Source organism: Cynoglossus semilaevis, chromosome 20, assembly GCF_000523025.1.
Source record: "Cynoglossus semilaevis isolate Cse_v1.0 chromosome 20, Cse_v1.0, whole genome shotgun sequence".
Lineage (NCBI taxonomy): Eukaryota > Metazoa > Chordata > Actinopteri > Pleuronectiformes > Cynoglossidae > Cynoglossus > Cynoglossus semilaevis.
The window spans coordinates 9,899,967-9,914,872 of NC_024326.1; the positions used below are offsets into that span (position 1 = coordinate 9,899,967).

Here is a 14,906-nt window from a genome sequence, read left to right on the forward strand (position 1 = left end):
CAATAGAATGTTAATGCACAATTATTTATTAAAAAGGGATATTAAGTACAATGACTGCCAGGTTGATATAGGGTTTCTTTGATTTATTTGCTGTATAACTATTTAAAATCGTTCATTTCGGTTTCGCTTCCAACTTAAAATGAGTTATGATGGATCAATACATATTTCTGTTCCTTCCTATAGCTTTATCCTGATATATTTCTGCTTATTAGCAATACCATTAATTTTTTTTATTTAATTTATTTAAAAAAATATTTTTTTATTTTCTTACTGTTTTTTTACTTTAGTTTTTTTATTTTATTAAGTTTTTTTATTTAGGTAAAAAGTAGTAAAACGTAAGCTGAAACTAAATTAAAAACCAACCACAAACCTTACAAAGTTGTAGAATACTTCCACAATAAACACAATAACAACAACGTTTTACTCTTTTATTGGCAAAAGACTTCACATCTACGTAGTGCCCGTCAAATGACGCTGACGTAGAAGACACGGGGTTTCCCTGGATATTCCAGGGAAACTCTGTGTCTTCTTCTCTGGATATTCTAGGGGTTTTCCCGCGACTACATTATTGTCATGCGCCCTCCTGTGGCTCAAATATACAACGACACACAGCAAACAACCTTTTGGAAGGAACTTGTTCATATTAGCAGTTGCACCTTTGAGTCATGGATCTTGTTGTTGGCGGAGCTACACCGAACAACCGACCGCATCACCAGACAAGATTTCATCATAAAATGTGTTCCTACGCCAAACTGCCCTTGTGAAACATGAAGAAAATAGATATCTTTCGACAGAAGAAAAGCGAATTTAAGAAAATAAAATAACGATATAAATTCATGCAACTTTTTCACATGTATCAACGTTTTAGTAACTTTGTTAAAAAAAACTATTTTTGGCTACAAAGCGAGTATTTAAACGAAGTGCGTTCTGATTTTCCGTCACCAGGTGGCGAGTACCTTAAATGAGCAGGGAAAGGGAAATTTAAATGCACGTGTGGCCCTCTGCTGGCAAAAGGCAGCAATTACACCCATCAACGTTCTGGTGGGAAATTGTTTTATATTGGCAGTTGCACGTTTGAGCCACCTGAGGGCGAATCGTGCATACAACCTAATGTACAAAAGAACATTTAAAGTATATTTTGGTTTTTTAAATTATTATTATTACTTGACCATTCATTACATTTAAGCTATTTTTTGGCCATTCTTATTTATTAGTCCCTTTTTTGTTATTTTAAAAATTCCTTTAAGTGGAAAAATTGAAAAACGTAAAGTGAAACTGGATGATGTGTCTGCACAAAAATGCACATTTGTGGGTGTGGGTGGCTGGCTTGACATCTGTTATGTGAGTGACAGTGTGTGTGTATATTTAACCTTACCTTCACAAAAAAATAAAAAGCATTTAACCACTAGAATCTACTTAAGCAAACCACTCATTTGCTTTGTGCCACTACTTAGTAAATATCAACACATTCCCCTCAGAAGTTTCTTAAGACAAAACCACAGCAGGCAGTTTTCATACAAAAACCAAATTATTTAACTTTATTAACATCAATGTGATTTTTTCCTTTTCATCAACAGCTTTTTTTTATTATTCCAGTTCTTTATCAACAAATAGAAAACAGACTGTGTGTGTACAACAAATCGAACCCCTACAGCACTAAGCATTCACAAGATAAAAATGAACTTTGTTTGAATTTTTTTTCTGCCAGCGTTTTTCAAGCCCCCCCTCCTTCTCCTCCTCTGTCGCCACCACCTTCACCCACATGTAGGCCTTTCAGATCAGACGCTGCCTTCTGCTGCCCGTGTCGGAGAACACGCGTGTGCTTAAGTCGTGCCACAGCCTGTGCTGAGGAGTCGTCCAGTTTGTACGATAGGGCGCGGTGGGGCAGGGCAGGTTTGGCGGCGAGGGGCGGTCGTTGTGCTGTTATTCTTGCTCCTGCAGATGGACGAGCAGCTGTCAAAGTTACTATGGTTTACAGTAGATACAATGGTGCGTCCATTATTACACACCCTAGGACGGCAGGCTCTCTGCTGCCTCTAGTGTTGGTACATCAGATTTACTCCTTTAAACAATATACTTTTGAAGCCGTGTTTATATCCTCGTGTAATTGTACATATATATAATCAATAATAATTATATATATATATATTTATTTATAGTTCTGTATCTGTAGAAAATAATCATATCAGGTTTCAGTTCACAGGGCTGAGTCTCTGTCCCTCTGGTAGGAATGGTTGATTCTGTACAGGTGCCAGCGTTGATGGCTCTTCTCCTCAGCCGTCACGACACCCGCCCGCGCCGCTCAGTGTGGGCTATAACTCCGGTCACGTGACCACACCGATGGGCAGCGAGGAGGTGAGTTTGACTTGAAGAGCTTTTGTTTTGTTTCAGAGATCGGGGAGGTTTTTTCTTTTTTTTCTTCCTGTGTCATTAACCTTTGGATATTAAAGTCTGTTTTCCTCAGGTTAGTTCTCCACTCTGGAGTATGAAGGCCTCACTGCCACAGGCTGATGAAAAACTAACAAACACCAAACAAAAAATAACAAAGAGATAATGTGCTTCCCACAGGTGTGTACTGTTGTTTAGTCTCATGTTAGCTCTGTTGCGCGTTTTGTAGCTAGCTACCATGTTTACAACTTTTATCAAGTGTGTGTGCTCTGGATTAGATTACTCTGACACTGACTGTTTTAGGCCAAAACAAAGGCAAATTTTAAAGCGATGCGTTAAACTGAATAAGACCGAAAACAACATATGACACATAATAAGAACAAACCACAGAAGTCATTATGAAAACATAAATCTGACAGCAGCTCAGAGAACAGTGGTCCTCTTGTATTAGTATCTAAGAACATGTTAAAAACACATGTCCTTTGTGCTAAAGTACCCTAAGATAATAAAAATAAAGTACCAATTATGAAACAAATGCCAAGACCCAAACTGGGCGGATTAAGACATAAGAAATGTCTGAGATGTTAAAATAATTATTAAAAACTTTTCTTTAACAAATGTACCAAACAATAACAAATGACATAATGAATCAGAATATTGACAATTCAAAAAAACGATATGAAAAAAAAAAATTCAAACATCTGTTTGTACAGCTGAACAACAGTTGTCATATCTGTCAGAGTCATTGTAATACAGTATTCCCGTCACAATTTGTTAAGAAAATTTTCACATGTTCGGCATTGATCTCTGTGATTGGTGGACCCAGCGGTGGGTCTCTGCACTGTGGTTGCTGCGAGGGGATGTTAGGGGGTCAAGTGAGTGGATGGTGGCTGAGATGGGACACTTGGCACGCTCCTGAGAGGTTTGACCAGGTAGGCTGCTCTGAGGAAGTAGTTACGTTGCATAGTGGTCAAAACTCCCTAAGTACTCCAGTGCTGCCCTGTAGCACAACTGGTACTGGTCCTGCAGAGGAGGGTGAGAGAATTACAATAGAGTATTTATACATGTATATATACATATATCTGTATATATAGATATCATATATAGATTAAGTGAGTATTTCTCACCTCAGTCTGCACCATTGCGGGCCGCTGGGTACGAAGTGTCTTCACTGTCTGAAAGAGGTCGACCACACCTTCGTACCTCATCCTCTCCAGCACAATGCTGAGCGTGATGAAGACTCCGGTCCGACCCACCCCAGCACTGAAGGAGACCACACGTAAATTCATTACAATCTGCTATCCTTTGACACGTAAATAAATAGTATTTGTATTATAAGACAACAGCAGTATGTGTAAATGTTATTACTCAGTTTGTGTACTTAAACATGACTAAAGATACAGTGTACAATGAGTATCTAACACTTCTGAGCCTGAAGACTGAAGTGAGGTATTGTCTCTTCTTACCTGCAGTGTACAGTGATTGGTCCGTCCTGTCCAAACTGTTCCTTGGTTTTGTGAACCTGCCCAATGAAGTCAATGAAGCCCTCTCCAGTTTTTGGCACTCCCTGCTCAGGCCAGTCAGTGAACTGAAACTGGCGGATTGTTCTGGACTGTCCATCCTGCAGGCCGTGAACATATAGGTTAACATTACATTGACATTTTGCTTCGTCTTTGACCTTCAGACCTTTGACTTTATTCCAGCTGTGTCTTTCAGGTTGCTGAATGTTTTGAAGGCTATTTAGTCCTGTGATCTGTCGTCAATGGATGAGTTTCTTTTTTTTTTTTCTACTTTTAGTTTTTGCCCTAATAATTCTTACATATTTCCAGTGTATGAACACTAGTATTACAAAGAGTATTTTCTTTCTATTTAATGTTTTTAAATACATGTATTTTTAATGAATTATAATAATGTATTTTTTAAATAAAAACTAAATGTCATTAACTAGGGTATTCCGACTGTACTTGCAGCACCTCCTGCGGGCCAGATGGTAAACTGCATGACCTGTGTTTACCAATTAACAATAAGTTCTGTGTACTCTACATTACAAAGACAACAGTATTGGAACTTTTTTAAATGTATACAGAGCTGCTACTGTAAGTGTTTGAAACTAATGCAGGGCTGGAATTTCCAGCTGAAGGATCAGAGGCTCAACATTAATCTTAAAAATAATACAAGACTACTTTTTCACACATCCGAAAAAAAATCAGCACACAGTAAATACATGGCTTAGAGTGTTCTGTTACCAAATCTGGATCCACACGCGTGTGATAGCACTGCATTATTTAAAGTCAGCGTGTCAGGAGGATCAGCCCAGAATGGCTCCTTATCTTGTCAACTTTTAATCCCTAGTATAATTCTTGATCTTAGCATTTGTGTCTAAAACCAAAACATTAGGACAGATTTGGGCCGAGTGTATTGGAAGTTAAATTAGTTCGTTCACGCAGATACTGGCACAGGAATCTGAATCCAACCTACCCTGGCATCCGTGACTTTAAACTCTCGCAGGATGTACTGTGGCATGTTGTACTCGGCCATCGGATCCACCACAAAGTACTGGTACCTGGCTGACCGCTCTGCTGGCCAGTACTGATGACACTTCTCCTGCAGGAGGAAAACAAGTTTTTAGGTTTGTGTTTGGTTTCGCTCTACGCTGAAATTGTTTTAACCATAAATTGTTTGTTTTCACTGATGTCCACTGAACTCTGTGACAACAACAATAAGAGGCAGCGGAGTGCTCTTAGAAACAACCTCATAATCACCAAAACGGATGAAGACATTATGAATTTAATTACCAAATGCAGACGCTGACTCTTGTTCTTTAAATTAAAAGTTTTATGAGATGTTTTTATTTGTTTCCTTCCTTCTTTCCTTACTGTACGAGTATTAGGCAGGATTTAGTCATGAAACAGAGGGAAACAGTTAGCAAAGCTGTGCCCACTGGTAAAAACACCCATTAGCTGAAACCTCACGGTCTGTTTTGTTTGTTTCTTGTGGTATCACTGCTTTTATTAAGACAATTAACAGAGTACACGGAGTAAAAAGAAGCCGTCACTACATCGACAGAGGAAGCTGCTTCTTCCTGCTTCCACTATTTAAGCTAAGCTGCGTATAAAAAAGCTTTTTGACTGCTTTTCATCCAGCTTTTTCCTAAATTAAAACAACATTTACAAGGATCATTTCAGTTGTTAGAAGAGACAAATAAATAATTGTCACTCTTTGACTTTCTTACCCATTTTAACAGCCGTTACAAGGCCAGAAGTCGGAATTACGGTTCATTTAAGAGAGTAAAAAAATGAGTCAATCACTTTTGTGCAGATCAAAATGGATTTAGTGGCTGAAATAAACTACTTTCATATTTGTCTAATAAATGCTAAATGAGACCTTTTTCCCTGTTTCTATTTATTTTTGAACAGTAAAAATGTGAAGTGAACTTAATTTAACTCCTTCTAATGATGATTTAACATATATAACAGTCAGGCTGTCACACAGTATTTACTAGGATACACTGCTGATTGTTCCATTTACTTTTATTACATTGGAAGTTAAAAAATGTCAGTGTAAAGTTCTAAAAACTGTCAAAGAATTGAAACCTTCTAAAGGCTTGTGAAGGAAGGCCAACCTGAAGACAATAAAAAATAAAACTGCATAAATTCCCAGACGTAGTCTATCTATAGTGTGGAAAGTGAAGAATGTGACACGTCTGGAATTTCACCAACTGTCGACATCGTCAACAAGCAGCAGGTCTGGTCTGTGGGAACTCCTCCCACTGTGATAGGACAGCGAATGTTTAACCACAGATAATGCAGAGTGCATCGACCGCAGTATCCTCGCATAAAGATCGTTATCAGCCGTGGAGTCCAATGACCTGCTGCTGAAAGGCTGCATTTAATGTGTGGACACCGTGTGTGTGTGTGTGTGTGTGTTGGTCGATTTACCCGTCCCATCTCCCGGAGCTTGGTGAGCATGACGATGATGGTGGAGTTGTGTTCCCACAGCATCCTCCAGAAGTCCTCGGTGGTCTCAGCCAGGGGGCCCTGTGTGGCCAGATAGGCTTTCTGCTGTCTGAGGACACAGGAAAACACAAGACAAGGAAAGGTTTAAAATAATTTCACTTGCATAGTTTGAAATGTGAAATAGAAACAAATGAGAAATTAACGTCTGCAACACACATTTGGGACGATTCCCCTTTTGATTACGGTTGTTTTGAAAAAAACATTTTCCAGAGCAAGAGAGCCAAAAAGTTCCAGGTGAAATTGCTAGGAAAATTTAATAAAAAAGTAAAGCAGTGTATAAACTCAGGAAACTAAAGCCACCAAACACTGCATCAAAACCAATGCCACCTTGATACTATATCAGGCAAAGAGAAAGTCATTAATCAGTTTTGTGCAGAAAGGCTGTCGAGTTCTTCAGGCTCATCTGAAATAGAAAGAACTACATGATGATGATGATGATGATGAAATATATTCTGTGGAAGGATGAGTCCATGTCCACAACTGGTTAGGAAAATAAATGCATTCTGTATGTGAAAAATGAAAAACTGCACAGACTGTTATCAGCTGAAGCTGCAGACACCAGGATAGAGAGATGGAGATAGAGAGCCTTATGCATTTCTAACGTGTTTTCAGAACGTGTACTGACGTCTTCTGGGTTTTTTGTTAAAGCCACACAGTCACTTTGTTGATTTTTATTCACTACTCCAGGCGTGGGGAAACGTTTGGACTCGCGGGCCACAATGGGTCCTAAAATCTGACGTGGGTTGGCGGGTCAGGAGCAGATAGATGGAGCATTTGTGTGAACAAAGATACATTACATGTAAAAATCCTGCATAAAGACTGAAATGCTTTTAGCCTTCTCTACGCCATCTATCGGGGAAATGCAGGCATTGCAGGGAAAAGGCAGAAGTATAACGCTAACATAAATCAATAAGATCACTTGGACAAGTTTGTTCAGCTGGATTTCAAAGGCCAAACGGGCCACATCCGGCCCACAGGCCATAGTTTGCCCATGCCTGCACTAAGCAGTGAGAGAGCAGAGCAGCCCAACTTCTCTGAGAAATCAGTTTCACGCCACATACTGTTTGTCCTCAAAGTGAAAATACAGTAACGTCCCGTCGTCCTTGGTCTATCTGTCAACATGTCAGAAAGAAAATTCCTACACATTAAATAAACACAGAAAATAATCCTCGGCAGCTTTCGCCATCATCCGGCTATTTAAGTCTGGGTGCTCTTTTATCCTTCATCCCTATAACAAATCCCAGAACAAGGGAGAGGGGGGAGGAGAGGGAGTACACTTGATACGCTCACAAAAGTAGAGATGAGCTCATCCAGAGCTCTGCTTGTGTCCTACGTGACTTTGGTCCAGCTGAGTGTGTTACCTTATCAACCAGCAGGTGGCAGGAGTGCACTTATCTCGAGAGAGTGAGACAGCCGCATGAAGGGTGCACACTCACAAGTTGGAAACAAGGGTAGGTTTGCATCCGGGTGCACGTGTTGACACGCGTACATTCATGCTACGCGCACGCACACACACTCACACACTCAGTCACACAGTGAGCCACGGCTGAACAAGTAATGGAGGTGCTGGAGGCAAAGCATTAATGTGGAACTGGGAGATTAGAATATGCTCAGGGCCTCGACTGCACAAATAAAGAAACAACAGATTGGTAGAGTGGAAGGGAGGACTGAGGAAGAGGAGGAGGGAAGGCAACATAGGAATGAGGAATCAAATTAAAAAGATGAAAGTGTGAGGAAAGACACAAAATACAGAGGGAGGAAATCTACAGAGTACAGAGAGACGGTGAGGGGAGGAAATGTGAGGAGATGAAAAGAGCGAGAAAAGCTTTCAGTCAGCCATCGAAAACGCAGAGGACAGGAGAGGAGGTGATGAGGAGAGGAGAGTCCAGGAGAGGAGACAGAACTGAAGGGAGGAAAGGACATAAGAGCAGAGAGGAGGAAGGGGGAAAAAAGTAGAAAGGGCATGACGAATAGAGTTGAAAAGGAGGAAGAGAAGAGGAAAAGGGAGGAGATTAAAGGAGAAGACAGAGGAAAGAAGTGGAGAGGAGATACGAGACGAGAAAAGAAGGGGCAAATAAAGACTTTATGGGTGAGAAGACGAGGGGAGACAGAGGGGAGAAAAGAAAGACAGGGGAGACAGCAGGGGGAGATGAGAGGAAGTGGAAAAACAGCAAGGAAATTGAAGTGCCTGGAAATGTAGGAAAGGGAATTGAAGAACAGAGGAGGTAGGCAGGGATGAAAGATGAGGCAAGCGAAGCTGAGCAGGCGATGAAAAGTACATTTCAAATTGATGGGGTGGACCCCTCCAGCCTGCCAATGAAACAGCCCCCAGCCAAAACAAAAACAATTCTAAATGTATCACACAACGCTGACTTCCCAGCACACACTGCGTCCCAGTGAGCCGACTGCCAAACACAACAAAGCGCTGTGTGCATCATCCCACACCGCTGTAGTGCTCAATGACATAGTGTTTCATTTCAACCTCATTACAATCAGAGGAGCAGGTCTGCGGCACAACGGAGCACGGCTAACGTCGCTGATAGCAGAGCTGGAATCAATGCCTCTCCCTTCATTGGCTGAGCAGATTATTGGATTTTCCTGAAGGTGCTGGGTTGAAGGTCACTGGAGGCCCCTGTTTAGTTTTCTTATTTACACCAGGACACTAAATACTGCTTAATTACACAGCGACGCTGGTCCCTACCTGCTCATGTCAGAGTCTGCTGTGATGATTGTAAAGAAATTTAAGACCATGAGTAAGAAACCTGGGAGGGAAACAGGAGGGGAGGCACAGGGGGGGACAGATTTAGAAGAAGAGAGTTGTAAAAGGCATAGGCAGAGAGCATGGAGAAGAAGAGGGAGGGAAGGGAGGGGGAGTCTGGACTCCTTTACATTCTCTCCCACTGCAATTATGCCATTTTACACAGAAGCATTAGAGGTCGGGCATCGGTGGAGCATATCCTGTTCAACAAACATGAGTGGAAGGAGGCCTGAGGAGCCGTCTCTGTCATAGCACAGTGTGAACACAGACCAGACTGGATCCTACTCCCAGGTCTGCTAAATCCATCTCCTCAGTGAAAACTTGAAGCGGTGAAGAGCCTGCTCTGTCGTTCTCTGTCTGTGTTCATATAAATATAAAGACACAAAGCACCTGTTTCATCTTCTCCCCACCCAGGAAACAATATGAACTCTCAGAGCCCACAAGGATGCCAAGAAGCTAAAAGTAGCAGTGAGTCCCATCTCTATACCAATAAGGACCTGAACCAATCTCCAAAAATAAACGTTTCTCAAAAATCACTAAAAATGCACTAATTTGCCTTAAAATACTTAGCTATGTCCATTTCTGTCGTTAAAATTCAGAAAAAATATACTTTTTTGGTACGCCAACCTCTTATGACAGTAATATACTGTACCAATAAGGACCTGAAGAAATCTCCGAAAAAAAAAGTTTCTCAAAAATGACTAAAAATGCACTAATTTGCCTTAAAATACTTAGCTATGTCCATTTCTGTCGTTAAAATTCAGAAAAAATATACTTTTTTGGTACGCCAACCTCTGATGACAGTAACATACTGTACCAATAAGGACCTGAAGAAATCTCCGAAAAAAAAAGTTTCTCAAAAATGACTAAAAATGCACTAATTTGCCTTAAAATACTTAGCTATGTCCATTTCTGTCGTTAAAATTCAGAAAAAATATACTTTTTTGGTACGCCAACCTCTGATGACAGTAACATACTGTACCAATAAGGACCTGAAGAAATCTCCGAAAAAAAAAGTTTCTCAAAAATGACTAAAAATGCACTAATTTGCCTTAAAATACTTAGCTATGTCCATTTCTGTCGTTAAAATTCAGAAAAAATATACTTTTTTGGTACGCCAACCTCTGATGACAGTAACATACTGTACCAATAAGGACCTGAAGAAATCTCCGAAAAAAAAAGTTTCTCAAAAATGACTAAAAATGCACTAATTTGCCTTAAAATACTTAGCTATGTCCATTTCTGTCGTTAAAATTCAGAAAAAATATACTTTTTTGGTACGCCAACCTCTGATGACAGTAACATACTGTACCAATAAGGACCTGAAGAAATCTCCGAAAAAAAAAGTTTCTCAAAAATGACTAAAAATGCACTAATTTGCCTTAAAATACTTAGCTATGTCCATTTCTGTCGTTAAAATTCAGAAAAAATATACTTTTTTGGTACGCCAACCTCTGATGACAGTAACATACTGTACCAATAAGGACCTGAAGAAATCTCCGAAAAAAAAAGTTTCTCAAAAATGACTAAAAATGCACTAATTTGCCTTAAAATACTTAGCTATGTCCATTTCTGTCGTTAAAATTCAGAAAAAATATACTTTTTTGGTACGCCAACCTCTGATGACAGTAACATACTGTACCAATAAGGACCTGAAGAAATCTCCGAAAAAAAAAGTTTCTCAAAAATGACTAAAAATGCACTAATTTGCCTTAAAATACTTAGCTATGTCCATTTCTGTCGTTAAAATTCAGAAAAAATATACTTTTTTGGTACGCCAACCTCTGATGACAGTAACATACTGTACCAATAAGGACCTGAAGAAATCTCCGAAAAAAAAAGTTTCTCAAAAATGACTAAAAATGCACTAATTTGCCTTAAAATACTTAGCTATGTCCATTTCTGTCGTTAAAATTCAGAAAAAATATACTTTTTTGGTACGCCAACCTCTGATGACAGTAACATACTGTACCAATAAGGACCTGAAGAAATCTCCGAAAAAAAAAGTTTCTCAAAAATGACTAAAAATGCACTAATTTGCCTTAAAATACTTAGCTATGTCCATTTCTGTCGTTAAAATTCAGAAAAAATATACTTTTTTGGTACGCCAACCTCTGATGACAGTAACATACTGTACCAATAAGGACCTGAAGAAATCTCCGAAAAAAAAAGTTTCTCAAAAATGACTAAAAATGCACTAATTTGCCTTAAAATACTTAGCTATGTCCATTTCTGTCGTTAAAATTCAGAAAAAATATACTTTTTTGGTACGCCAACCTCTGATGACAGTAACATACTGTACCAATAAGGACCTGAAGAAATCTCCGAAAAAAAAAGTTTCTCAAAAATGACTAAAAATGCACTAATTTGCCTTAAAATACTTAGCTATGTCCATTTCTGTCGTTAAAATTCAGAAAAAATATACTTTTTTGGTACGCCAACCTCTGATGACAGTAACATACTGTACCAATAAGGACCTGAAGAAATCTCCGAAAAAAAAAGTTTCTCAAAAATGACTAAAAATGCACTAATTTGCCTTAAAATACTTAGCTATGTCCATTTCTGTCGTTAAAATTCAGAAAAAATATACTTTTTTGGTACGCCAACCTCTGATGACAGTAACATACTGTACCAATAAGGACCTGAAGAAATCTCCGAAAAAAAAAGTTTCTCAAAAATGACTAAAAATGCACTAATTTGCCTTAAAATACTTAGCTATGTCCATTTCTGTCGTTAAAATTCAGAAAAAATATACTTTTTTGGTACGCCAACCTCTGATGACAGTAACATACTGTACCAATAAGGACCTGAAGAAATCTCCGAAAAAAAAAGTTTCTCAAAAATGACTAAAAATGCACTAATTTGCCTTAAAATACTTAGCTATGTCCATTTCTGTCGTTAAAATTCAGAAAAAATATACTTTTTTGGTACGCCAACCTCTGATGACAGTAACATACTGTACCAATAAGGACCTGAAGAAATCTCCGAAAAAAAAAGTTTCTCAAAAATGACTAAAAATGCACTAATTTGCCTTAAAATACTTAGCTATGTCCATTTCTGTCGTTAAAATTCAGAAAAAATATACTTTTTTGGTACGCCAACCTCTGATGACAGTAACATACTGTACCAATAAGGACCTGAAGAAATCTCCGAAAAAAAAAGTTTCTCAAAAATGACTAAAAATGCACTAATTTGCCTTAAAATACTTAGCTATGTCCATTTCTGTCGTTAAAATTCAGAAAAAATATACTTTTTTGGTACGCCAACCTCTGATGACAGTAACATACTGTACCAATAAGGACCTGAAGAAATCTCCGAAAAAAAAAGTTTCTCAAAAATGACTAAAAATGCACTAATTTGCCTTAAAATACTTAGCTATGTCCATTTCTGTCGTTAAAATTCAGAAAAAATATACTTTTTTGGTACGCCAACCTCTGATGACAGTAACATACTGTACCAATAAGGACCTGAAGAAATCTCCGAAAAAAAAAGTTTCTCAAAAATGACTAAAAATGCACTAATTTGCCTTAAAATACTTAGCTATGTCCATTTCTGTCGTTAAAATTCAGAAAAAATATACTTTTTTGGTACGCCAACCTCTGATGACAGTAACATACTGTACCAATAAGGACCTGAAGAAATCTCCGAAAAAAAAAGTTTCTCAAAAATGACTAAAAATGCACTAATTTGCCTTAAAATACTTAGCTATGTCCATTTCTGTCGTTAAAATTCAGAAAAAATATACTTTTTTGGTACGCCAACCTCTGATGACAGTAATATACTGTACCAATAAGGACCTGAAGAAATCTCCGGAAAAAAAAGTTTCTCAAAAATGACTAAAAATGCACTCATTTGCCTTAAAATACTTTGCTGTAAACTGAACAGATTTAAATCAGTAATCAATTATTAATAATCTATTTAATATCCGCTATTAACATAGACAGTGTAAAAACTGTTTTAGTAATAACTGTAGGATACAGAAATACATAATAATATAATACATTACATGTATTATATTATAATAATACATTATATTATATAATATATATATATAATAATTCAACATGTTTAGAAAGAGAAAAAAAAAAGTTTCCTACACAACTTCACCCCTAGATGCTGCTGAATCCTCCAGACTTGACCTTTAAATACAGAAACGTGACATCGGAGTGTGTAGGAAGTTCTCTTACCTGTAGCCATCGATGCAGCTGGCGTTGATGTAATCTGAACCCTCGACACCACGGATGGGCTGCAGGCAGACGCGGGTAGACTCAAAAGGCATGATGTTGACCAGGCGGTTCTTGAATTTGTTGCAGGGTAGGTTGGCGCTGATGAAGCGTGATGTGTGGGCTTTGGAGTTGGCCAGTCTCTGTGTATTAAAAAAAAAAGTCAGATTTTTTCAGCCAAGCAAAGAGAAAAAGGATAAAGAGAGGGGAAAACAAATGTTGACCTCTGACATGTAATAAACCAGGAGAGTTTTTAATGTTTCCCTGACAAGACTGTGTTGTGACATAAAGGTTTTCTGTCAGGATAAATAAGGAATTGACATCAGGGTGAGTTGCACCCAGGCTGCAGGTGCTGCTGTGTTGCTGTGTTTTCTGTCTTCAGGTCTGAACATCATTTTGGAGCCTAATCAGCAGCAGGGACTTACACCTGGGTCCAGTGTGACTTGAACCCACCGAGCCAGACCTGTGGTCAGTCAGAGACTCTGCTGCAACAAACACATATCTGACCTTTGGCCTCTGGAACATCTACTTAGGCTTCGCTCTTAGAACATAACTTTCTACCGTCTACTGTGAGTTCATGACACTGCGGTGTCTCCTGAGGCCTGTAATATCACATTAAAACTGGGAAAATAATATAAAATAAATATATATTTTTTTTAAGGTGGACAGATGTGAACTAAACCTAAAGTTCAACTCTGTTGCTGCAACTTTTGCTATAAACCACTAAACATGTTCAGGTGACAGAGCTGATAAAACAAAGTGCCACAAGTCCCTGACTGGAACTCCCACTGGGTTCTAGAGCTTTCTGTAGCACTGTGGGCGTGACGAGCGCAGCGCTGGCAGTGGACGGGACACAGATGGACGGCACAAAAATGGGCATGGAAACTGTTTTTTTTTTTTTTCAAGCATACATAGTGGACAGCCTTTGTGCGTCGAGAGTGAGGTCACCACTCTACACTGCTATGTTAATTTTCCCTAATCTGTCCTATTCTCAGCAGAATATAATATTCTCTCTTCAAACACTCACAGAGTTAGTATTTTGGTAAACAAAAAAACAAAACAAAACAAAAACCAGTCATCATGTTTTTTTAATTTGTTTTGCAGCTCTGCTTTGACCTCTACAATACCAACTCCCAAATTTCTTTCTGCTCATTGATTCTAGGATCAATAAAGGGATGAGCAGAGAAGATAAAATAAAGTATTTTTGTGTCTCAACTGTTTGTTTTTCTTTTCTACCTTTTTACCAGCCTGGTATCCACATTGACCCCTTTTCGTCCTGCCACTTATTTTTATATTTAGTCAATTATTTATTATTATTTAATCAGAAGAAATACTCATATAAATTATAAAAAACTGTCCAATCAGTAGATTTAAAGAAAATATAGCATAAATATTCATTTCAAAAATGTTGTAATTGAACTTATTACACACCAGTCAGACTGACCAAAGAAATACATGGTCCACTGTCACCCCAGGTGTGGTTTAATGCTGTTTTGTCTCACACCGACATCAAGCTCGGAT

At 38.5% G+C, this 14,906-nt stretch overlaps 1 protein-coding gene across 12 annotated transcripts in view; it reads right to left on the reverse strand.

Annotated features, from left to right (window-relative positions):
* Positions 1-1,509: 1,509 nt before the first annotated feature.
* The window catches only part of ptprfb (protein tyrosine phosphatase receptor type Fb), a 159,618-nt gene continuing 146,221 nt past the window's right edge, over positions 1,510-14,906 (reverse strand). For all 12 annotated transcript variants that reach the window (XM_025052511.1, XM_025052512.1, XM_008334621.3 and 9 more), the window contains 6 exons: positions 13,350-13,528; positions 6,327-6,453; positions 4,867-4,992; positions 3,855-4,009; positions 3,516-3,651; positions 1,510-3,411 (listed from right to left, as the gene is read on the reverse strand). In XM_025052511.1, the coding sequence (XP_024908279.1) occupies positions 3,343-3,411; positions 3,516-3,651; positions 3,855-4,009; positions 4,867-4,992; positions 6,327-6,453; positions 13,350-13,528 (792 nt within the window). In that variant the 3' untranslated portion in view covers positions 1,510-3,342. The remainder of the gene's footprint in view (positions 3,412-3,515; positions 3,652-3,854; positions 4,010-4,866; positions 4,993-6,326; positions 6,454-13,349; positions 13,529-14,906) is intronic.